Genomic DNA, 25,690 nt, shown 5'->3' with positions numbered 1-25,690 from the left:
TCTGAGCTAGTGAGGTTGTACAGAGAACCACCCGTAAGGTGACTAACTTTAGTAGCTTCTGCCTTGTTAAGATCGATAACGGCGCCGGCTACGTCCTTTCGGTCGGGTTAGGGAAGAAAAAAAGAACTGTTACGGAAAGAAAAGGTACTTCTTTTGCCACCGTGGTAAGCAGTGATGGAAACGAAACGAATATGATACAATCGTCGTTTATTCATCACATGTGCACTTCACGAAGTGTACAGGCCGCGACTTAACTTGAATCCTCTCAACCCATAATGAAATGATGATATGGTGCATAGGTTTCTGGGAGAAAACAAACACATGACTAGACTACATCAGCTCTGAGAAGCGATCCGATCGTTGCGTTTGTCTCTCCATAGGCCGGTAGTTAGGGGAAGAAAGGATAGCAACAGGAGAATATCATGTCGCCTGAGCAGCAGAGGTGTGGTGCGGTGAGAGGGAAAGTGTGGGGGAAGGGAGTACTTCGGCAACGGTTGAGTTTAAGCGAGAGTAGGAGAGCATACACTGTCATTTTCTTTCTTTTTCCGACAAAAAATCATCTTCATGAGTCTAAAGAATAACGATATAACAAGATCTGATCGCTCTGTGTAACAGAGACGAAAAACTTCATATACCGAGTTGTGCACATTGAGAACCACGTGTTGTAGTGTACACTAATGTATAGAAATATATCGTAAAGAGAAAAGCGAAGAGAGTGCACCAGCACCGATACTTTGTTTTTCGCATACTGAGGACGATGTCAACGCATCTTAGGCTTGTTTCATATGTATTCATTAATCGCTAGAGGTGATTTTTTTTTCCTTCGCTGGTGGTAAGTGGCGATTTTTTATACTTCTATCATTCGCCTGACGCTTATATAGCTCTAATACTTTTCCTTGCTGAACCTTTTCTAGTTGCCCTGCCAAGTAATGGCAATTATAGCAGTATTCATGTGTCTGACATTTTTTTTATTATTCGCGAGGGAAGAATCAACATAGGGGTATGGAAAGAGCTCAGAATAAACCCGTGCGTAAAAGTCTCTCTGAAACTGAATGGTATGATTCTACTAAGGTTCGAACGCATAACCCTTCGCTTGTCAAAGTGGACTCAGTATTCTCGAGACTGCGAGCTTCTATACCGAAGAACCGAACAGCATTTTGGTGACAAAAACGTTGTAAGCTGTACAGACCATAATAAAAGTGATTTCGTGAAAAATATACGCACATGATGACTCGTATCAAACAGTTTTGTTCTCTACTTTTGTGGTCCCAAGATAGATTTTTTACAATTATGAAAAATGGTGGTGATTTCTAATGGTAGAAGTATGGTTTATGTAGATGTCTTTAAATTTTCGAAGTCGTGTTATAAATGGCATATAAAAGTAATCGCTTCATTGTTCTTCTAAATTATAAATTATGAATACACTATCATTAAAAAAAATCACCAACTAAATATAAGTTTTTTGGTCACTTTATTGTCAAATATGCTTAATAAGAATATTCTCTTTCCAATTTTAATTCAATTTGTATTATTTTCAATAGGGTACACGAGTTCTCTAACTTTTTTTTTCTTAACACTACTCATAACCTTCATCACAGCGCTTTCTCCGACCGTTTTAACAGCTTTCGGCAAATCGTTCCTAAACTTTTCAACATTTTCCGCTGGTTTTAAATGTTTCCTTAGCTTCGCTTTCGTCAAAACCCAGAAAATTTTGATTAACCGACCTTCAGGGTAGTTTAGTGGTTTCATCTTCTTTGGTACATATGAGATTTTGCTGGATTTATACCACTCTAGCGCATCCTTAGAGTAATGACAAGAAGCAAGATTGGGTCAAAGGATTGTACGATTGTTGGGTCAAGGGATTGTTTGATTGTCAACGGATAACAACCATTTTTTGCATACACTCTTTACGTGTAGATTCTGCCATTTATTGCATCAGTTTCAATGAATGGACGAGACATTTCTTCATGTTGCAAATAACTTGCCACACCATAACCTTTTTGCCGAATTTTTTTATGTAAATGGTTTTCTTTGAATTAGAAACATTCATTCCCTTCGGTTGGGATCCTGGTCTTACAGTCTAATTTTATACAGGTTTTGTCATCTATAATAACGCACCCCGATTTCTTGGCCAAAAGTTTGTTATGAAGCTTCCTAGCCCTCGGTGTTACAGATTCAGCCTGTTTGGTGCTTCGTTTTGGTTGCTTCTGTTTCTAACAAATCCGTAGGACCATCCTTTGCTTAGCACGTACAACGTTAATCGAGGAGGTACCTGGTTTTCTCTACACATCTCGTATACTGGTGCTAAGGGATGTCGCTTGTAATAATTTCTTATCTTCCTTCAAATTGGTAAAAATGGTTCTGATTACTTCCAACATTAATGGATCTAGGTTAAACAACTCCACTGCTGATCATAAATTAGATCAAATTCCCTGCCATCAAGCAATGTGTGCTACCATTTCCTTAAACACGAACACGCTGAAGCCAGCAGCATCCGCAACTCGATGCGAGGGTGTATATAATTTTCTTATTAAATAGCTCATCTGCTGCACACAATTTACATCTAGCATGTCATTCAACCAGCCAGATGAAAGGCACGTATCGCACACCGGTTCGTGTTTTGAGTTTAGAAATACAAATTGAACCAGCCAGGCTGTCAATACTGGTTATACCCCGCTCGATACGATATCGATATACATACCTAGCGCTGGTAGTTTTGCACGTTGCAGTATTGACACTTTTACACCTCCTCAATCGCTACTGTTGAGCCCAACAATCGTCACTATCTTCCACATAAGTACCTACTATGCAGAATGAGATCTAAACGATAGCGACCTTCACTTGCTTAGTGAATATCTAATTATTATTTAAGGATGTGTTAGTTTACATCACCAGAGACAACCAGCAAGTATAAGAGTCAGCGGTGAACCGCACGGTTTTAATTTAGTTTACAGCTTACATACCAACTTACTTGGTGTTGATGCATACAAAAATCAACCACTTGAAAATTGAAACGGATAACGTAGGCCATTCTCACCATGGCTATCTTTGATAGGGTAATAAACGGAATTCTTTTGTGTCTGAATGGTTCCGCAGCAATGCAATGTCAGCGCGCGTCGATTGCCGATAAAAGACGTGTTTATTAGGATCTCCCAAATCTGATCTCACCCACGCGATTGGACTTGAATCAGCTGTTCTGTTCTTCCGGTCGATAAGGAATTTAATCAACTCGATCGAAATGTGTCAACGATTGCTTGGTTTTATGGGTCAAAAATCTGACTCGCGATGATGACGCTACAATTAGAGTTTGTTTGGTTGTGATTATGATTGGAGTCAATTGTTGTTGTATTCGAATGGTGCTAATGTGATTTATGACATAAACATTCATAGTATGACTAACTGCTTAGGTTTGCCTTGGATAGTGTGAATTATTGTCTGTTGAAACCTTCAATTATGGCTGGCTCTGAATATAAATAATTTAAATAACAACAATTGAATTGATGTTCCTCTAAAACACAATAAAAATATATTGTACGGATACTGTTTACTTTGGAGATATGCTACCTATGAATATTATGAAAAAAGATTTCTTGCTTTGTTACATAAACTTGCCGCAAACAATGATTTTAGTTTTAAAAGGGTACAATCGTGATATCTTGTGCAACATATCTATGTCAATCGGAAAAACATATCAAGAAGACTTTATTTATCTCCCTGACAAGGTGTCAATCCTAGGCGACGTTAATTAGATATCTTAGTCCACAACAACAACTTAATGAATTTTGAACATAAAATAACACGATTTTGCCCTTTTGGTTTAGCCAAGTAGTAGCCATTTTTAGGAGTTAAATACTACTGAGGAGTAGAGAGATCGAAACATTTCTGGTTTTTAGAACATGCCAATACTTTTGACCCTTACTCTCGAAAAATTACCAAACAACAAGTCAACCGAAAAGGATTTTCATGAACAGATAAATCTTAGCACATAGTCGTATTTTTATTGTAGCACGATTGCTTCTATGATCTCATACATATAAGGAAGAACATAAAAAATCTTCCAGCCAGGTCAGTTCACTGACAAATAAGTTGTACCAGTTTAACTGCGCAAATGGATATAAATCATCAAACAGGTGCTCATTAGAGGACCAGCATCTGTTTTATGACTGGCTGGATTTTACCGTGTAATAAATCGTATAATGTTTTTCATAGTGTGATTAAAAAGGTGTCGAAAAAACCCTCGATTCGTGATCATAATGCCGTTTAAAAGTGCATACATGACAAATGAAATTTTGTTAAGCGTTTTGGGTATCAATCGTTAAAAATAAGATTAAAATGACGATACCCTAAAATAGGTTTACAAGTTACAAATAGGTTTACAAGTACAAGTTGACAAGTAACTATAATTGAGTTGAGACGCAGTTATACATCAAATAAATGAGGTCTCAATGATTAATTCTCAACGTCCGGTGTTCTGTCTCACCCAAACTTAGTTCACCAACCGCAAATACACGTACTAAATCGTAATTAATGTATTTCTGTATTTCTGTATTATTAAAGGAACTGTATAATAAAAGCAGAGACAAACTTCAACAGTTGTATTGATATTATCGGCCAGCATTTTATCTATACAACTTATACAGGACTCATATGTTACTTACTTACGTATATGGGAATTTTATTGTGATATCATATAGACAGTAACCGTAATTACGAGCATGTAATCGCAACCCGGTTGCTTTCAACAATTGTGCATTCCAGATAAAATTGTTGAACGAATTTTACACAGAGATGATAATGTAGCCTCGTGCTTTATTTGATCTCATTTTACGTGAAAAAGGCTGGAATGCAATTGAGCTCATTACATGCAAAATACCAGATAATCTGTTTGTACTAACACGCAAACTGAATCGACACATTTCGAAGGAAATGGTACTCGTAGCAGATGAATAATAAAAGGCCATCGAACAAACAAAATATGATGCTGTAAGTCGCAATTACTCATTTACCAGTATCTATGAGATTACAGTAGTCGAATTCGAAACGGCACATTCCACATTCCGGAGGTACTCCGCAGTTGAGTAGTGACGGATAATCGGAATTTTATTATCAACAACCAAATAAACAGACATTTCACCCGAAAAAGCACAACGATTAAATATATTTTGCATCCGCTCAGCTAAATCTAGAAGTTGCTAATTAGTAAAGTCAGTCACAATCTCGGCCAATATTCATAACAAGCAATTAGATGCTACCACCAGTTACTGCGACGAGCTTAAAGATCTAAACTGAAGTCAAGCCATCCACAGCTTCAATACAGCGAGATAATAACTGTAGAACGTCAGTTAGGTACAATCAATTCTCAGTCTAAGACCCCGGGAATCTCAGAGAATAAGTTTGGTCCATTATTTTTCCATCTATGGTGAATACTATATCGACTTATGCATAGATGTTCTAAATAGGTTATTACGTTTTTTTTTTAATTTGTGCAATTTTCTATTTGATTTCGTACAAAAACCAAGCATCCAGGGGAAAATAGCGTGCTCGAACAGCCTCTTCTCTCACAGTCCCCCTTCTTTTCTATTTGCGATTAAAAGCTGTAGGTGAATTAAGCAGGTGCTAATAAATTATAAGCATACTTACAAATATTAATAATATTTACACAATATTATTTCTGTCTGAAATCTCCGTTAAACACTCAATATTCAGAAAACAATAAAAAAGTAACAGATCGCGAACAGTAAAAATTAAAAAACTTTTTACGTGTATGAACATCTAACAAACAAGAACCCACGTATGGTTCAAGCAGTTAGATATTATCAATCATACCCACAAGTTAAAAGCACTCAACGCTTCTAAGCGTGCAAAAAACTCCACCGCGAATGTTCGAATAAATCACTCATAATTAGCGCCATCAGATCGCATCATAGAGGGCATGGGGCAAATAATAAAAATGTGGCTTTTCCCTTCTACAGTTCTCACACTATACCCGAATGCGTTGCGAATACAGGTTCGCTTGTTTAATTGACGGTTGAATCAGCACTAGTATCATCCCCTCGAGAACCTGATTGAAATTCTGTGGGATAAACGCTTACGTATTATTAAAAATTTTCGCGCGACTTGCCGACACGCATGCACGCACACAAATTTGAAGCAAACTGATCACCCGATAACTTACGTATCAGTGATCTTGAAAATGAAAATAAAAAATACACGTTCAATGATGCGTTGCGTGTCGACACTTGTAATAAATTAGCGTATGGTGCAGCAAATCGAAACTAATTTGCATTACGAAAAGGTTGTGCGGGGCAGGATATGCAGTTGAACCATAAATAATATTGTTGGATTGCACCTGCCTTCTCATCGCCATCTAATATCGACCACAAAAGGTATAATAGGAGGCCCCAACAGTTCATCAAGGTTATTCATCTCTGTGTATTCTTTCCATCATCTAAGATCAGTAAGAAAACCACATTCTTGCTTCCTAAGGTCTAAAAAAGGTGAGATCTGCAAATGTGAGCGTTGACGTAAGTTGTAGTAAAAGCACGTGATATCGCGATCTCTGGAATGCTAAACTTTTTTTAGTTCCCCTGGCTGTCTTCCGTTCATCACGAAAAAAAAACTTACTTGTTTCGATCGGTGTTCGGACAGGTATTATGCTCATTTGTTTATCGTATTACCGGATCTTATAACGTCATTTCAACCCATCAAATCAACTGACAAGTATTAATGTTTATTTTGGTACTACCAGCAAGAAAACCGTTAATTTATAGCGTGCTAATTTCATCAGTGAAAATGTTAGCTTTATTCATTGTCATAAATTTATTACTGAATTTATTACTGACCAATGTTTTTTTTTAATTTCTGCAGGTTATTCAGTTTCATTAAATATGGGAACCACATATAAGATCGGCATGGACGAACTTTCCGCGAAGTCCAGCAACATTTGGAAGGCAGTACTAGCGGAGTTTGTAGGTGAGTAAACCGGAACGGGTCGCCTTCGATGCAAACAATTATCTAAGCAAACAGCAATTTCGTTGTTCTTCAATCTTCAATTTTGTTCCTTCAATAATCTCCTACAATCGTTCCATACAGGTATTTTTATACTCAATTTTTTCGGCTGTGCGGCGTGTACACATGCGGCAGGCGACAAAACACTCATCTCACTTGCCTTCGGCCTCAGCGTGTTTATGGTCGTAATGGTAAGACAAATAAATAACGTGTCACAGATTATATTTAATCTCAGAGCAGTGTAATCGCGCTAGAGTCGTAAATCAATTCGAATTCCTGCATAGTTTAGCTACGCGTAGATTATCCGGGTGAATATTTGAAGATTGCTCCATGATTCAAAACGTCATCACTTACGGAACGTAACGCAACCCGGTTTCGTCGACTCGGTTACTCACCTATTGCAAATGACAGTATTTGTAGGTACCTATACAGGGTCGAATCCGATAAGTCAAGCGTCTGTGCCAAATCCTGTATCAAACTTTATTTTTTAATCAAACAATGATTCTCAGTTTAATCATGAAATATACAAGAAATTATAATTTAAAACGTCGTTTAAAGATCATGTATGATATAAACTCCAGCTTCCTTTGACTTTGCAATATTGGTTTATAGTTTGTAGTCAAAAGAACAAAAAACAGCTTCGTGCGTTTATCTTAGGTTTGAATATTACTCTATTGTTTTCACTTAATCAAAGACTTGAAAAACTGGATTAGATTAAACCATTGAAACTCAATAGATTCCTACCAAGTATAAATTTACATAGATTTAGGTAATATGCCATATTGAGTTTTGGGATCGTCTAGATTTTTACTTCTACAAGTTTTTACAGCCACAACTAATTTTGACAACTTAACTCATGAGTTAAATTTTTAGTGATTTTTATTAGCAGCAAGCGTTTTGAGGCACAATTGTACAGTCGCCGTTCGATAACTGCAAGTCTTTTAACCGCAACGCTTTTTAACTGCAAGACCGATAACTGCAACAACTTTGCAGTTATCGGACCGCAATCCGTCAAATCTGAAATCAAAGTCATATTTGACATTGAAGTGACAAATTTCGGATTCTAAATGCATTCGAAAATGAAAATTGTTGAATATCTAGAAACATTTCAGAAGGACTTTTTCATTTCGATTTCGTTTACTTGTTGTCTCTTCATTCTAGATGGGAGATTATAGATCTCCACTATCAAGGGGTTATATACCTTTTGGTCGAGAAAAATGAGGGAAGTTTGAATTTATTTTCAAGTGCATAGCACCATTTTCATTGCATCAAAGTGGTATTTTTCTGAAAGCACAGTTTATCAACAACAACAAAATACGTTTGATTTTGAGATATACCAATTATTACTGGAGTAATGGCCATTTCCCCGAAACGCTATTTTTTGCAGAGGCTTGCGGTGATCCTGATAGAAACTCAGTGGGTCAACCTTAATCAAAAAACTCATATTATTTCATTAGTTTAGAAGTGTGCCGTGTCCTTGAACGATCGCTTTTATGAGTATTTTGTTTTCAGTGCAAACGGGAACGTTTTTCTCAAAAAAAATGCACCTTTTGAGCGCTAAAAATTGCATAATTTTTTTTTTGCGGCAAAATGTAACTGTATGTTTCAAAAAGCGATCGTTCAAGGACCGGCGAATTTAATAACGAAAATTAAAAAAAAAGGCGGAAGAAATCGGTTCAGTAGTTTTGCCGTAATCAGGATCACGGCAAAGTCATTTTTCGGAAAACTTTATTCCGAGATAATCGCGTGTAAAGTTTCAAGTTTAGCTTATGCGGCCGTGGCGAGGCGCCCTCAAATCGTTCTAACTTTCTTCCTTTTGCTCAGATCTTTATGAAAATTTGTGAAAATGTTCTCAAGATGTTGTATTTGAAGATAATGCAATAAAAAATTTTTCGGTTTTTTAAAGCTAAAAAGGTATATAACCCCTTAATCAATGAAGCAAAATCACCATGTTATGTGGTTCACTTTCCGTAATTATTATAAGAGAAAAAAAAATATTCCTTGTGCATTGTTTGGCTAGCTTTCACTACTCAGTGAGGCAGTGCATAGTAGATCACAAACAATATTTTGTGACCTAGCGTTAAATAGACCATTTTAGGAACTGATAGGTGTCACGGATCCTGCTGACATTGATGTTGCTTTTACTTGCGTTATGTCAGCGGTTCCGAGCTTTCTGTCAAAATTTTATTCATGAATTGAGTTCAGAAACGTCTCGTAAAATGATCTTCTGTAGTGGTGAACTTTATCTTCGCCTACATATTGGTTATGTAAAGTAGTTACTAAAACGCAATAAATTATGATGCGGAAATATGAATATCAAATTGATTAATCAAAAAGCTTGCCTCTTTTAGTTCTCTGCTATTTTTTGCCACTATTCCATTAAAAAAATACATCTCGACATCATTGTAAACAAAAATGGTAGTGACGGACCCCCCTCTAAATTTTGGCATGTGTCAAGTGTTGCAGTTATCGAGCGTCGAATGCCGAATGTAAACATGTTGCAGTTAACGAAGGACGACTGTATTCGTTCCACAACATAGTTTTCTTCGAGAGTAAATTCAATCTAGCAGGCTAGAGCCAGGGTGACTCATACTGTATGGGGCCATGGGGCCATGCTCCCAGGTCACCTTCAATCTGATGAAGCCATCGTGTACTAAAAAGAATCGTTTTAACCGAATTGCCGTTCGGCATCCTTGCGACGTATCCGGCCCATCGCAATCTGTTAACTTTAACCAGATGTGCAATGGGGGTCTCTCCTAGCAGCGCGTGCAGTCTACGCCGTTCTCCGTCTCCGGACTGTACTCCACCGTAGATGGTTCGCAGCACCTTCCGTTCGAAAACTGCAAGGGCGCTGAGGTCCTCTGAGAGCAGTGTTGTCGTCTCTAGCTCATAGAGAACCACCGGTCTAACTACCCTTACTTACACGCTGAGAATCCTGAGTAAGAATCCCCAGGATACTTTTAACTCAGTGACGGAATCTTGAAAGGAATCGCAAGCACGATCCGGAGGATTCCTCAAGATTCTTATTCAAGAACCCTAGAGCCATATACAGGGCATTCCTGAGGATTCTTTTTTCGGGAATCCTTTTCAAGGACGCTCACGAATCCAATGTGAGGAATCCTTGAGAATCTATGCGTTTCGTATGTGTTCGTCTGGGTAGTGTTTTGTACAGCTTCAGCTTCGTACGGCAGTGCTTTGGATCTCAGCTTCTGACGAAGCGCAGAGAAAACACGATTTCCCGCTTGAATGCGTCTCCGGATCTCCTTATTGGTGTTGTTGTCAGCGGTCACCAGTTATCCTAAGTACACAAACTCGTCTACCACGTCAAGCTCATCGCCGTCTACGATGGCTGGAATGATAACATTATTTTCCTTGGAGCCTCTTCCCTTCATAGGTATACTTTGTTTTTGACCCATTGATCAGCAGTCCAATACGCTTAGCTTCCGCTTTTAGTCTAGTGTAGGATTCCTCCACCGTCGCAAAGTTTCGTGCTATGATGTCGAAGTCATGAGCGAAGTCTTCAAGCTGAGCCCGCTTCGTGAAAATCATACACCACTCGTGTCGATGCCCGCTTTTCGTATATCACCTTCGAGGGCGATGTTTAAAATCTAACAGGAAAGGCCATCACCTTGTCTCAATTCTCGGCATGACACGCACGCACCTAGCACATCACACGATTTACGGTAGCCTTGGTCAGCCGCGTCAGTTCATCCGGGAAATGATTCTCGTTCCCCTGCATGATCTGCCATAGCTGTTTTCGATCAACTGTATCATAGGCTGCCTTGAAGTCGATAAAAATGTGATGCGTGGACACGTGTACTCACGACTATTTTGCAAAATCTGTCGAATTGAAAATATCTGGTCCGTGTAAGCGCGGGCTCCCATGACACCCACCCGGTAATGCTCTACGAACATCCTAGTTGATGGTGTTAGACATTGGAATAAAGCTTGGGAGAGTATTTTATAAGCATTGTCTCCCTTCTTATAGATGGGGCAGACGACTCCCTCCATCCACTATTCCGGCAATTTTTCCTCTTCTTAGATCTTGGAAGTGACCCAGTGCATTGCTCTAGCAATTGTTTTTTAGGGTCATCTACTGCTGACACCCCCAGGTCCGTTCCAGTTCCGGTTTTGTTTGTTGCATCGTCATTCAGACGTTCATCGAAGTGCTGCTCCGTTCAGTGCTGCACATTCTTGCAAAAGTCGGCTCGCGGCACATACCCTTTACGGGATGGGTTAATCTTTTCGTAGAACTTTCGCGTACCATAAGCAGTGAATGGCTCTTCCAGCTCTTTATGATCACGATCTTCCTGTTGGCGCTTTTTACGTCTCAGGATCGTGGTCATGTCGTTCCTTGCCCATCTGTACTTAACCAGGTTCTCTCTAGTCTCCACCCTCAGGTAATTCACCCAGGTCCGGCTTTTCTCTGTCACCGACTCATCGCTGCATCGCATTGCCCCTCATAGCAGTCGTTTCTGCCACTCGGTGTCTCTGTTCTTAGTATCGTCGTCGCAGATTCCCTGATGGCCGTGTGGATCATGATCTAGCCATCCTCGAGAGAAGCTGCGCCGAACTCCTCTGCCGTGGGCAGTTCCGCTTCAAGCTGTTGCGCGTAGACTTCGGCAGCTTGCGGGCTCTGTCGTGAATGATAGACAGTCGACAGTTTTGAGTGCATACAAACTGCCACTGAGTAGTGTTTCGAGACAATGTTCACCCCTCGGTAAGTGCGTATGTTGGTGATGTCCGAGAAAATCCGTCCTTCGATGAACACATGCTCAATTTAGTTTGTTGTTCGTTGGTCAAGTGATTTCCAAGGGGCTTTGTGGATGTTCTTGCGGGGGGATTGTACTTCGGACTACCAATCCTTGGGAAGCTGTAAAGTTTACGCATCTTTGGCCTTTGTAGTTCGTCTCGGTGTGCAGACCTTCGTGCCCGATTACCGGTTTATACAGGTCTTCCCTTCCTATTTGAGCGTTCATATCCTCGATGACGATCTTAATGCGAGCAGCTGTCGTTGAAATCCTCCAGATGTGTGTAGAAGGCTTTCTTTTCAACATCGGGTGTTCCTTCATGTGAGCAGTGCACAATGATGATGGAGTACAGTGCCTCCACAGTTATGGTTAAGCTACAATTATGGGTCACTTTTACGCTAATACGTCGATTCTCACAAAACTGAACAATTTTCATTAGCAGTGGTATTTTTTGTAACTCACTCATAACCTGATTTATACGATTAAAATGATTTAAAGTTGAAAATGTCACTAAAAAATATAATTCTGCTCGGTGCAATAAGAGAAGTGACCCATAATTGTAGTAATGTTACATTTTGCCGTGCACAATTGTGGGTCAGTCCATATTTTGGCTATTTTATTACTTTTACATGATAATGCATCAAGACTGAATAAAATAACTTATTATCAAGCTTTTACAACAATAAGATAACTTACGTTATGTATTTTGACGATTTTATAAACTAAATGATTTCGAATGCCAAAAGTGACCCATAATTGTGTCTTTTGTCATGTAAGTGATGTTTTTCTTCCCAACCGATTAACACGCATCAACTGCAGTGAAACAAATTGTTGATCGAAAGTACATATCAGAACACAGAGGCAGATAGTAAAACATTCGTAGTTGATAACTTTTCCGATTTTACATCCATTTTTGAACATTCAGACAACACGTTGACTGACCCATAATTGTAGAGGGACTGTAATTGTAGAATCGTTCGCCTGTTACTTGATCACACGACTTGGCATCCTACCTAGCACAATAAAGCCGGTACCCTGCTTATTTGATGTGCCGCTGCTCTAGTACTACTGGGCCCTGCCACGCATCCTCCGTACATTTTCTCCTTTTCGTCAAAGTTCCTGCAGCGTTACGATGTCGAAGTGACGGGGTTCCAGCTGATCCAGTAGGATCCTGTCGCCACCCGGGATGTTTAGTGATCTACAGTTCCATGTTCCAAGCTTTCAATCTGTCGCCTAGAATCCTCATGAGTACAGAAGCTGTTTGGGCCGGTACTCCTGGCACCGGGTTTTTGGGCTAAGAAGCTTATGGCGACGTCGACTCGCATATGCACCTCACGGCCCTTAATAACTCCTGCTGCTTATTCTGGGATACTAGTTCATTATATTCGCAACAAACCTCCATATCTGGAGGCCATTCCGCTATCCTGAACCTGCGACTTGTCCGATTCCTTGCAGCTATGCTGTGCGTTTTGGAACTTACATTGAAGATGTGAGAAGCGTGTTGAGCCTTGTGAGGATCACTACGACACATTTTCTTATAGTGTTACGCTGATGACTTTCTCATTCGATCTGAATGTTTTTTTTCTGCGAGACACCGAAGTCCTTGCCAGATTGCAAATTTAGTCAAAATTTGTTACCTTATTTAGACATTCCTTCTAGATGTTGGCAGGTTCTATGTGTCCTCACTAGAAATACGTATTCTACGTTGTATCAATATTGGCATTTGCATTCCCAAAAATATAGCTTTAATGCATAGAATTCATTTCGACACCCTCCATCCGTAGTTTTGAAATATTCTATATCGTTTTTCAAGTAACTTTTTTTAACCAAAAAACCCAGCTCACCGAGTTTTGACTGCTGTCAAAATCCTTCTTTTTTCGCTTGATTAACCTGGCGTGCTGCCCGAAGCTTACCATAAAATTTGTCACAACCGCACGTGCTTAGTTCATTAACAATTATCTGGCATCTCTTTCTTAGATTTGCACTGACCCAGTGGAATAAAAAAATTCGCTATCAGTTAAGCTTCAAAGAATTAGAGACTGAATACCTCATTATCAACCAGTACGGCTTGAATCCACTTCGTGTTCCATGTACTTTCATGGCTATTTCCATTGAGTAGTAAGACACATTACCAACTATTTCCTGCTGATCTCGAGGTACGATGCTGGTCTGACAAGCCAGTCGCCATATATTCGAGACCCGGCTTAAAAAAGATTGTACAGGGTGTCACCGTGAAGTGATACACTTCAATTGTGCCATAAAAGTAAAACAGATGAATATTTCTTCTCTTATTTTTTCATCAACATGGTAGAGTAATAAAGTTAAAATAGGATTAGTTCAGTTCAAATCTTTCGCCTTTGTATTCAATTAGCCCGCGAACGCTTATCCAAATTATCACAAGCCGCACGCACAACTTCGATCGGAATTTTATCCCAGACTTTCACCAAATGGTTACATATGTTCGTCAACTGCTTTGATTACCGCTGCAGTTCACACACACAGTTTTTACTTGGTTTTTGCTTGGGGACCAGTTTCCTAGTATCGTTTGCTGCTCCTGTACCCAAATAATCGGCTCAATATTTCTCTGAAAAAAGCTTTATCTCTTACAAATAAACTACAAACACGTGTCGCAGTCAAAACAAACACATCTGATTTATAGGTTTGGGCAGAGTTGGCATCGGGAGGCACTCAAATGTAAAGCCCTATAGTTAAAGTTTGGACGACTTTCACTGAAAAGTTCCAATCGAACTGTCAAAACTTGTTCCAATCGAACATAAGAATGTTTGACATCTGATATGGACCGAACGGTCTGCGCCAAACAGCGAGAAAAGAAAAAAAAAGTTTGACATGTCAAGTTTGTCTTAGTAGATGGGAAGTATTGTGATTTAGCAATGATAAAATGCGAAAACTCTAGAGATGAAACTCGATAATAAAAAAAAGCAATAAATTCCAAAAATCTTCACGATATTTTATTTTTTAAATGGGTACAAATTTATAACGCCATAGATCTCCTTTCTATTGTCTCTGGTCTTTTGCTTCTGATGAATTTTAAATTTTGTTTTTCTTTACTGTTGACAACTAGATGAGATTCTGAGTTACTACGGCTGTTGGTGACACATGGAATTTCGCACGGACATTGGCTAGCTTGTTCGGAGTGGCCGTAATCAATCGACATATTATCGGTGTCTCACTTGCCACTTGAGCCACAAACTCATACACAGGTCCCGGTAACTTTTAGTGCTTTTCAATTCTCCGACATGGAGTATAAATCATCGTGATCAAAGTGGAACTGCATAACTTTGTTTTTTATTCGGATTGATATTTTCAAAACGCCAAACTCAGGCTACAAATATGTGTCGTTTCTATTATTGAAAAATCTTCCTGTAATTAACAAAATTCAAGCAATTTTCGGCGATGCTTTTTATCGGTGGGGAACCGAAAAAAGCTTATGTTCTTAAAAAAAAAACAGCACTTCATTTTTTCATTACTATATATAGCAAAACAAATTGAAACGAAAAACTTTGAAACTGAAAATACGAGTAGTCATGAAATGACTTTTACTTTTTGCAATGTTGCTAGTTCTTTGAAATTCTAGAATGGCTGCCAGATCGACGGAAATTCAGTCGGCCAAACTTAAACTCTAGGCCTTTACTCAAATGTGCCTGACACCCTGAAAATAAATTCGTAGTGCTCGTCCTGCAATTGATCTGTATAATGTTTGCCGCAAAGTATTGGTATGATAAACAAGTGGTTAAGTTGCGACAGCGTCAAGGTTCAGCTTATTTAATTTATATTGTAGTGAACTGATCTGATACATGTGAATATCCCAAAAAACAAACATAACATATTTGCTGTTAGGTGGATTAATAATGTTTACAACTGACCTGCGTGCATTCATGTAAAAGAAAATCAAACAAAATTGATATGATATTAAAAATAAACATTGGGACAGTGCACAGTGGGGCGACTCCATACAAATGCTGGCCACGCAAAAAAATGTCTTCAAATCATGGAAAATACATGGTTTTTACATAATTTTGGGTCGCTGAGTCCGAATTTGATATTATTTTTGCATGAAAATGCGTATTATTGACGAATTTTCATGTTTTTATATATTATATGAGGAAAGTTCTACGTCGGTTTCAATTTATTGGAAAATATGATGCATGATGCTTGAAAGACTTTCATATGATATAAAAAAAAACATAAAAATATTATTCAGTTATTGAGAAAATAAAAAACCTAAATTAATCCACCTAGCGGTCAGACCCAGCCTTTCTCATTCAAACTTATTATTTGTAAAAATAGATTTACATGAACGCTTCAATCCAATAAATGTATATTCATTCTTAAGGTTCTTAAAAGTTGATGTTGTAATCTATACATATAAAAATGCAGTCCGGTCTGTCTGTCTGTCTGATCCATATAGGCTCGAAAACTACCGAACCGATCGACGTGAAAATTTGTATGTAGGGGTTTTTGATTCCGATAAAGGTTCCTATGATAGTTTGAGACCCCTCCTTCTTCTGGAAGGGAGGGGCCCATACAAATGAAACACAAATTTCTGCACATCTCGAGAACTAATAAACTAAATGGAACCAAATTTAGCAGGTAAATGTTTTTAGTGGTAAAAAATATGTCCATAATGTTTTGACACCCCTCCTTCTTTTGGAAGGGAGGGGTGCCATACAAATAAAACACAAATTTCTGCAGATTCTGAGAACTAACCAACTGAATGGAACCAAATTTGGCAGGTGAATATTTTTAGAGGTAACAAATATGTGCATAATGGTTTGACACCCCTCCTTTTTCTATGAGGAAGGGGTCCCATACAAATGAAACACAAATTTCGCACAGCTCAAGAACTAATCAAGAAAATACAACCAAATTTGGAGAATGTTTTTAGAGTTAACAGGTATGTCCATAATGGTTCGACTTCCCTCCCTCTTCTGGAAGCACATGTTTCTGCACAAATTTCTGCACATCTCGCGAACTAATCAACTAAATGGAACCATATTTGGTAGTTGAAAGTTTTTAGTGGTAACAAATATGTTCCATAATCGACCTCAGGCAACATTTTTGATTATAAGATGGCAACATCCGGTTTATGGAGAACAGCCAAAAATGGCCGATTTCCACCCAATATAATAATATCCGGATCTAGAATGATACACAGGAGCTCAAATTGACCACAGATACCATTTTGAATTCTAAGATGGTGACTTCCGGTTCCTGAAAAACAGCCTCAAATGACAAAATACCACCCAATATGAGTATCTCCGGAGCCAGAATGTTGCAAACTATAAATTGACTTCAGACACCATTATGAATTGTAGGATGGCAATTTCTGGTTTTGGAAAACAGCCAAAAATGGCCGATTTCCGCCTAACATGAGTATAGCCGGAACTAGAATGATACACAGCAACTGAAATCGACCACAGACCCCATTTTGGATTCTAGGTTGGCGGCTTTCGGTTCCTGGGAAACAGCCGAAAATGATCGAATAACACCCTATATGGGTGCTTCTTCAACCAGAATGACGCTCAGAGGCCAGAAATTATCTTAAATACCATTTTGAAATCCAAGACGGTGACTTCCGGTTTGTGAAAAACAGCCTAAAATAACCAATCAGGCACCATTTTGAATTGCTTAACGGCAACTTCTGGGAAACAGTCGAAAATGACCGAATAATTCTCAATATGGATATCGAGATGATGCTTAGAAACCAAACATTGACCCTGGACACCATTTTGAATTTAACCCGTAAAGACCCGGGACGGAACTTGTTTTTTGAAAATGCTCGTTCTCAGTACTTGGACGGCCGATTTGGGAAAACTTGGAATTTTATTTAAGGGGAATAGTTGCTCTAAGTTTTGGTAGTTGAAAGATTCATTCTAGCATGCACAGACTTGGAGATAATCAAGTTTTCATAAGAACTCATACTTTAGTGAATTCAAACTCGATTTCTCTAAATCTGTGTATGCTAGAATGAATCTTTCAGCATATTTGGATTCAGAAGACGTTACTCTAGAAATATAGAGCTTGAAAATTGAAGAACTAAGTTGAAACCTACTGTGGCAAACTGAGAAAATCAGGTTTTCATGAAAATACGTACTTTAGTGAATTAAAACTCGTTTTTCTCAAAATATTTGCATGCTAAAAGAAATATTTCTTCGCGTATGGATTCAGGAGACCTTACTTCAAAAATGTAGAGCTTAAAATTTGAAGAACGGTTTTGTTATTTGAATTTTTATAAAAATACGTAGTTTCGTGATTTTGTACTGAAATATTTTGGAAACTCCAAAATTCACTCTTACAAACCATATTTCAACTACCTGACATAATTTGATACATGGAGCAGTTAATACGTATGAAAATTCCCAGTGTTGGCTCAATTTGTTTGAAAAATTAGAAAAAAAAACACAGACATATTTGCATCTCACGAAAGCGGGGAGGGGTGCCACCCTTTACCAAAACTTAGAGCAACTATTCCCCTTGAAGTTTTCCCAAATCGGCCGTTCCAGTGCTGAGAACGAGCATTTTCAAAAAACAAGTTCCGTCCCGGGTCTTTACGAGTTAAAGACGACCACTATTAGTTTCTGGAAAACAACCAAAATAACTAAATACCTCCCAAAATGGGTATTTCCGGTGCCAGATTGATGCCAAATCTGCTGAAAATGACCGAATACCACCCAATATGAATATGACTTTGATCGATTCGTCGTGCATTTGCAGACTTTAAACACGTCGCAAGGAATCAATGAATTTGGAACGTTCAAATAGTACGACACCACATTTAAATTATGTTGAGGCTACATATATCGATCAAAGTGAGTATAGTTTCAGATAGTCTTTGAATTTCTTTTCTTTCCATAACTTTTGAGCCACATATCGAATTGTTATGAAGTTTGTTATTTGTAAGTTTGAGAGATGACTCGTTCGTATGACACTAGTTAAGTTCAAATAAGTCATGTAATCTTTGAGATAATAGACTTTCGTTGTTTTGTTAACAATTTGATACATAACGGTTGCTTAAGTTCGATTATAATCAAATGAAATGGAAACGTATAGGGCAGCCAAACTTTGAAATCACGTGTTCAATCATAATTCATCAGTTAACGCTTAACTAGTCCGCTTACCACAAAAGATCAAAACAATGGTCGAGTGGTCCGAATCTTACAAAAAAAAAAACTAGTCCGCTCATCTGATAATAATATTGATCAATTCGGTTGTGTAGTTTCTGAGATAATGAAGTTTCGTGATTTTCACATTTCGGTACATTACAGACGAAGTTACAGTTCGATTACAGTAAAATTCAATAGGGTGTTATGAGGCAGCTAGACTTATCAATTGACACTAATTTTGTGGAAATCGGGTCAGCCATCTCTGAGAAAAGTGAGTGGGTCTAAGTAGTCTTCGGAATATGATCCTTTTCATAGCTGGATTTCACATTTTTAAACATAACAGTCAAAGTAATAGTCCGATTGCAAAACAAATCAATAGGGTCTTATGGGGCACCTAGACCTTCCATTTGACACTGATTTTATGAAAATCGGTCCAGCCATCTCTGAGAAACATGAGTGAGATTAAACAGTCTTCAGAACACGTTTCTTTTCGTAACTTTTGAACCACAAGTTCAATCTTTATAAAATTCAAAAGTTAAGGGTTTTTCAGGTAGCCCGTTCATTTGAAACCAATTTTGTTCAAAGCGGTTGTGTGGTTTAAGAGATAATGATGTTTCATGTTTTTTACATTTTGATACATAACCTCTAAACTAAAAATCCGATTACAATAAAATTTAATAGGGCCTTATGGGACAACAAGACCTTTCATTTGCAATTAATTTCATGAAAATCGGTCCAGCCATACAGAACATGCTCAGCTCGTCGAGCTGAGTCGAGTGATATATGCCATTCGGCCCTTTGGAGCACTTTTATATCTTCGGTTTTGCAAGTGATTGCTATACCTTTCTAGGAGAAAGGCAAAAATATCAATTGAAAAATATGCTTCAAGTTGAAAATTATTTATGACTTGTTTTTTTTTTCAAAGTGACTATTTTACATTGCTTCTTTTTATTGCATTTTTCTTTTTATTCACTTCCACCTTCATCTTCATTTTTTTGTTCAATTTTAATACAGTTTTGATATCTCCTAGGAGAGTTTTCAAAATGCAATTTCTAACGTCAAAATAATAATTCACTATTTTCTCCGTAGAAATTAGCAGGCGATTTATTATGCCATGGTTTGTGTTTACACGATTGTTTTTACAGGTGACTGGTATGATACAAACTTAAAACATGATTTTGATACTCAGTGCTGGTGATCCAAAACATGAAAAATGATTAGTTTTTGATACTGCGTTTAATATCGGAATATTGAAGAGTTAAACTTGTAAATATGAAAATAGTGTGATTATTAATACTGAAATATGTTTAACAACGTTGTTATTATCAGACTAATACGACCCACTTGTTATTCTGTTCACGGTTTGCAGTGTGCAATGGGGTCCTAGAGTTTTAAACGGTTTTCTGATTTTTATATATCAGCTGGAAGAGTGCAATTTTCTGTGAAAAACGTGATTTTTAAAAAATGTTTAGCATTTTCCTTTGATTTTTAAATGAAGGATTAAAATCTGCTCGAAATGCCTAAAATGACAGTTCTCTCATATACCGTACATGGGCGAAACGTCATCTTAGACCTTTCGAGCAGTTTTTTTTATTCATTTAAAAATCGAAGGAAAACGATAAACGTTTTTTAAAAATCACTTTTTCGAATGATATATAAAAACCGGTATAGCTTTAGGACCCCATTTAAATTTACATTTTTAAAATACGATATGTGTCGAACACTCGTTGTTTTTCTTCGAAAGAAGGGTACTCTGCGCAACTCTGCGCAGGATCGGACTAGATGCATTTGAGAGCATTTTTTCCAAGCTATCTTTTAAAACTAGTGCCAATAGTGTCAAACCCAGCCGTCCAAACTTTAAACGCTGTTTTATGCAATAAATACGTAATTTTTGGACTCCGCCCAATTTTTTTGATTATTACAATGAGATTATAAAATATCCAATGATGAGGATTTATTTTCCACTATTTTACTGACAACTTTTTCTCAGACGTCATCAAGATTCAAGTTACCCTTGAGGCTCCAGCAAATTTCGCAACATTGCATTTTTTTCAAGAAAAACGCTGACTCGGTACACTTTAAAAAATCATAGAAAATTCGAATTTTGACGTAATGCTCTAAAAATTTGGATTCTGACACTTCAATAGTATACAACCATAGGAAAAATATAATTGAAATGAAATTCGCATGTTCGATTATGAGTCGATGGCCAGCGATTCTCCACTGTGCAGTGGCATGTTACAAAAAATAGCGATATCTTACCTTCTGACGATCCCGATCAGAGTATGATCATACACATAAAGTATAAACAAAGGCGCAAAAGTTTTATATGGAAAAATACATCGGCATGATTGAAAGCGACACAGCAATCTAAACTAAAGGTGATGGTTTATTCCGTGTTGCGTATTTCATATTCCGCTGCAGATGAAGAAATCGTAGGTGACATACTATAAACTAATAATCATAATACACCAACTCGATTGCACACCAGTATATTTGTATTTGCAGGCAATGTATTTCATTGTTAGTGTTTAGCATTCCTCATTAGCAAGAACTCGCTTATTTATATATTCACAAGGGGCGACTCGTCCATAGGTGCAACCTGTGCATTGCACACGGGGATTCCATGCAAAAAATATATGTCAATCGCAAATTTATATTAATATTTTATTGGTTTTTAGTTTCACTTTCAAATAGTAACAAATAGAATGACTTGCGTGATTACGCGGACATGATTGTGATTACTTCCTCAAACTGCGATTTTTAAAATCTGTAGTTGAACAGGTAGGTTCAAAAGCCACGAGTCGCCCCTGATATTCACATTAATCACAAGTACATAACACCTAATATAATACGATATATGTATATATTGTAGCGACGTTGATTCTTTCAACAAAAGTTAATTGCTCTAGATCCTGACATGTTTCAGGAGAATTCGTAACAATATTACCTATAAACTTGTTTTCCTCCAGGATTATTGTTCAAATTGAAGCTCAGCTCAAATATTACTTAACGTACAATGTTTAGTAGGCAGATTCTAGTACCACATCGAATACTTTGATGTCACCTTGAATATAAACCGATTTGACAAACCGCGGATCACCTCGGAAGATAAATTCTGCTATCAACATTTCATTCAAATAAACCTGGTAGCTCATATCGCTGCACGCAATTTTGAGATGAAATAGTTTACCCGGCATGAAATCGGTCAGATTTTCCGAACGCTCCTCACGCTCCCATTTCCCATTAATCCAGGAATTTCGGCAAATCACGTGCTTACCACCAACGCTTCCAAATCGAGGATTCAAATGAAACAGCACATTCGAATGGGGCCACCAAAAGTGGTTGGTTTGTAAGTTGACGTAGAATGAGTGTGGCAGCAGTTTGACTCTTCCTCTGATGTGCAAGCTCTTGCCATTAGTGAATGATTCCAAGAGCTGACCGGTATAAGGCATTATTTTGCAATTTGAATCCGATTTATCCTCCAGGCGAAAAGCATCCTTGGAGATTTGTTGAATGTTATCCAGTGCAATGTCGGGGTAGCATTCCACATAAACCTGCTCGACCAAAACATCCTTGACGTCTCCCTTGACTTCGAGCGTGCATATTTTCTTATAAGGCAGTCGATGCTTGAACGCATTGAAATGTCGTCCGTTTACGCACATCAGAAACTCTTCATCCGTGACTAGAATTTGAATTTTGAATTGCTTCCCACGATGCAAGTTGAACGATAATGGCGATGCAACTTCTTCCTTACCCCACACTCCCTTCACGCGGCAATTTCTAACAATGTAATTTTGTGGTAATCTTGGATTGAAATGCAACGCTAGATCGGAGTTCTTCAGCATGAAGTTTATAGAAAACCGTTCACATGTCAATAAGATACTGCCACTGATAACAAAGCTTAACCCGGGTGAAACCTCGGTGATTCCTTCCAACGTGTAAACTGTTTCCGTCGCAGAACTCTTGTCCAAACTTCTGGAGCTGGGGGACGTGGGAGAGTCTTGATAAGCAAAATCACAGCTATCCAGAGATTCGGAGGACATCGCTTCAGCTTCTTCGCTTCTGGTGTTATAATATCTGTCGATATAGTATCGAAAAAGTTGATCACGTCTTTTGCACTGCCAGTAATCTCTGCATTCCGCAAGCGAACCACCGGATCGTATGAATACGTTTGCGACGTCGAAAAACTCGTTACCAACACTGAGCAGCAGATAAGCGAACACTGCCATTTAGTTGAGCGAAATATGCATGGTAGGGAGAATCATTGTTCACACACGTATTTACAGGCGCAACGTAACAACCACCACTCGGACAATGACTAACTGCTCGTTTGATAATGCACTTTGGAAACCAACACAATTGGATAGGGTAATGAATGTACAAGCTGTAGTGGCAATAGCTCTATTTCGATGTGTCGTCTATAATCCTGTTACAAATTTGATTCGTAGTTCCTTTTGTTGACTCGTAATCTGTTTACAAAATGTTTGTTTTGCTTTTTTGACGTTTCCACACAATGTTTCATGTTTCAATCATGTTTCGATAATTGCACTCAGAAAATTAATCAGTTTATTTTCACATGAGAACGTATTCTAGCAATTAAAAAATACATATTGGCACCTTATAGTAAATGCTACCCCTCTTCTTAGTCGCTCACGTGACGCAAGAGTATTAATGATTGACTGCGTCTTCGAGAAACATAACACTCTAGAATGGCAGCGAGCATTTGTGTATTATAGTTTATTACCTCATAGTTCTTTTCTTATTCAAAACGAAGCTAGTAGAATGAATCGAATAACGCAAAATCAATGTGAATACCGGAGGGCCCTGTGTTATTAAAGAATTTACTCTATTTCTCTGGGATTGATAGGAATCATGAATATATGCTCAGAGCATTTTTACTATTTCTAATGACTCAAAACTGATTGTAAGTTATCATTAACCAAAAATAGTTATGAAGTTAGTTACAAAACTTCGGAAGAAATTTCCCTAGTATAAATTTAAAAGTATCTAATTTTTGAGAAAAAATCACAACCTTTTTATGGGTTTGGGTAACTAGGCAAACTAGGTACTAGTTGAAATTTTACGGTTTACTAGTTTTTTTTTTTCTCTGAATAAAAATAACTGTGCTGTTTTGTTTTGTACGAATTTACACCACTTTACACTGTCTGAGATAAAATCTGTTTTTTTTTTTTTTTTTTGAATGATAAATAATTATTCCGTATTTTTCAGTCCATAGGACACGTTAGCGGAGGTCACATTAATCCAGCGGTAACTGCAGGTCTTCTGGCTGCCGGAAAGGTTAGTTTCATCAGAGCAGCCTTATATGTGATTTCACAATGCGCCGGTGCTGTAGCAGGAACCGCTGCCTTGAAGGTATTTGATTTTTTTTTTTGCAAAAAAAGTTTACCCGCGGATTAACATTAGAATTTATTTGCAGGCCCTTCTTCCCGACGCATATCAAAACGGTCTCGGTAACACTGGGCTGAAGGAAAATGTTCAAGATATGCAGGGATTGGGTATTGAATTTTTCCTCGGTTTCATCCTGGTAATGTGTGTCTTTGGGGTGTGCGATGAAAATAAACCAGATTCACGTTTCGTGGCTCCACTGGCGATTGGGCTGACTGTTACGTTGGGCCATCTTGGCGTTGTTGAATATACCGGCTCAAGCATGAATCCGGCGCGTTCCTTCGGAACGGCCTTGATCAACGACAACTGGGCCAACCATTGGGTAAGATCTGCGCAGTGCAATAGGCTTTCACTGAATAATAATATATCTTTTTGCAGATATACTGGGCTGGTCCAATTCTTGGTGGCGTTTGTGCAGCACTGCTTTACTGTCAAGTATTCAAAGCTCCGCGATCGGAGGAACTTTCTGCTCCGGAACGCTATAGAGTGACAGCTGACGAGAAAGAGGTATGTTCATCTTAAACTACAGAGAAGAAATGAAGCATTTCATTCTACGATTTTTTTTTAAACATTATCCTTAGGCTTACAGAACCCACCTTAAGTTGAAATATATTGACGAAGAAGTGTGACAGGTATCCACAGCCAATCACATGGATTTCTTTGTTGACCGAAACACAAACGTGTTGAATGCTGCGATAGTTTAGATCCTCGGTTTCTTTCAACAAATAATCCCTAAATCACTAAATTAAGAGCTAACCTTCCTAATCTGCTTTATTTCTTAATCATAACATGTCGCAATTCTTCGTTATAATACGTCTAACCGAAACATTTCTTTGCAGCTCAAACGATTGGATGGAATGGCTTAGAAGTGGATTTCCGAATACTGGAATACATGTCAAATATTCATTGATCGAATATTTTTACAGATTTTCATATTTAAACTAGTTTTAAATCATGAGATTTACTTATGATATGTTTTTATAACAACCATATTAGAAAGTAAGCCAGAAAGTGTTTCAAAAAAAATTGTGCCACAAAAAACCTGATGATTATTCAGTAAAAATATTAATACAAAAAATATATCAATAGATTTTACATCTCCTGAATTTTTTTCTTCGTTTTGAAAGTAGTACAGAATTTCGTTGATTTAATTTTTGAAGTATTAGCCTAATTCTAGCCATTTGTTCTAATTAAACGTAAGTGTATTTTTATTTCTTATCTCCTGTCTCCTCTCCCCTATGTTCAGTTTTGGCTAATTCTGGTTATTCCTATACAATATACTAAATTCTGAGAGAAAAAATCCAGTTATTAAGTTCCAGACTGAAATATAGTGAAATAGTATCGGCGGTCATTCGAATTGACCGTTATTTTGATCCACGAAAAAAAATTCATTGTACG

At 37.9% G+C, this 25,690-nt stretch overlaps 2 protein-coding genes across 3 annotated transcripts in view; one reads left to right on the top strand and one right to left on the bottom strand.

Moving 5' to 3' along the window:
- Positions 1-25,387, top strand: part of LOC129727682 (aquaporin AQPAe.a) — a 40,762-nt gene extending 15,375 nt beyond the window's left edge. The window contains exons 2-8 of one of the 2 annotated variants that reach the window (XM_055685729.1): positions 6,868-6,972; positions 7,093-7,199; positions 24,116-24,259; positions 24,324-24,614; positions 24,671-24,799; positions 24,874-24,924; positions 25,132-25,387. In XM_055685729.1, coding sequence (XP_055541704.1) covers positions 6,868-6,972; positions 7,093-7,199; positions 24,116-24,259; positions 24,324-24,614; positions 24,671-24,799; positions 24,874-24,921 — 824 coding nt within the window. In that variant the 3' untranslated portion in view covers positions 24,922-24,924; positions 25,132-25,387. The remainder of the gene's footprint in view (positions 1-6,867; positions 6,973-7,092; positions 7,200-24,115; positions 24,260-24,323; positions 24,615-24,670; positions 24,800-24,873; positions 24,925-25,131) is intronic. The other variant, XM_055685730.1, reaches the window with a different exon arrangement.
- On the bottom strand, positions 21,255-23,419 carry LOC129727681 (galectin-6-like). The gene has a single exon (XM_055685728.1). It carries the CDS (start codon positions 23,113-23,115, stop codon positions 21,907-21,909), a length of 1,209 nt encoding a protein of 402 aa, XP_055541703.1. The 5' UTR covers positions 23,116-23,419; the 3' UTR covers positions 21,255-21,906.
- Positions 25,388-25,690: the final 303 nt, after the last annotated feature.

This window comes from Wyeomyia smithii, chromosome 3, assembly GCF_029784165.1.
Source record: "Wyeomyia smithii strain HCP4-BCI-WySm-NY-G18 chromosome 3, ASM2978416v1, whole genome shotgun sequence".
Classification (NCBI taxonomy): domain Eukaryota; kingdom Metazoa; phylum Arthropoda; class Insecta; order Diptera; family Culicidae; genus Wyeomyia; species Wyeomyia smithii.
Note: the sequence above shows the minus strand (reverse complement) of the source record. Positions and strands in the feature narration are given on the sequence as shown.

Coding starts and splice junctions, on each gene's coding strand:
- LOC129727681 (XM_055685728.1), bottom strand. CDS start 23,115: ATGGCAGTGTTCGCTTATCTGCTGCTCAGTGTTGGTAACGAGTTTTTC.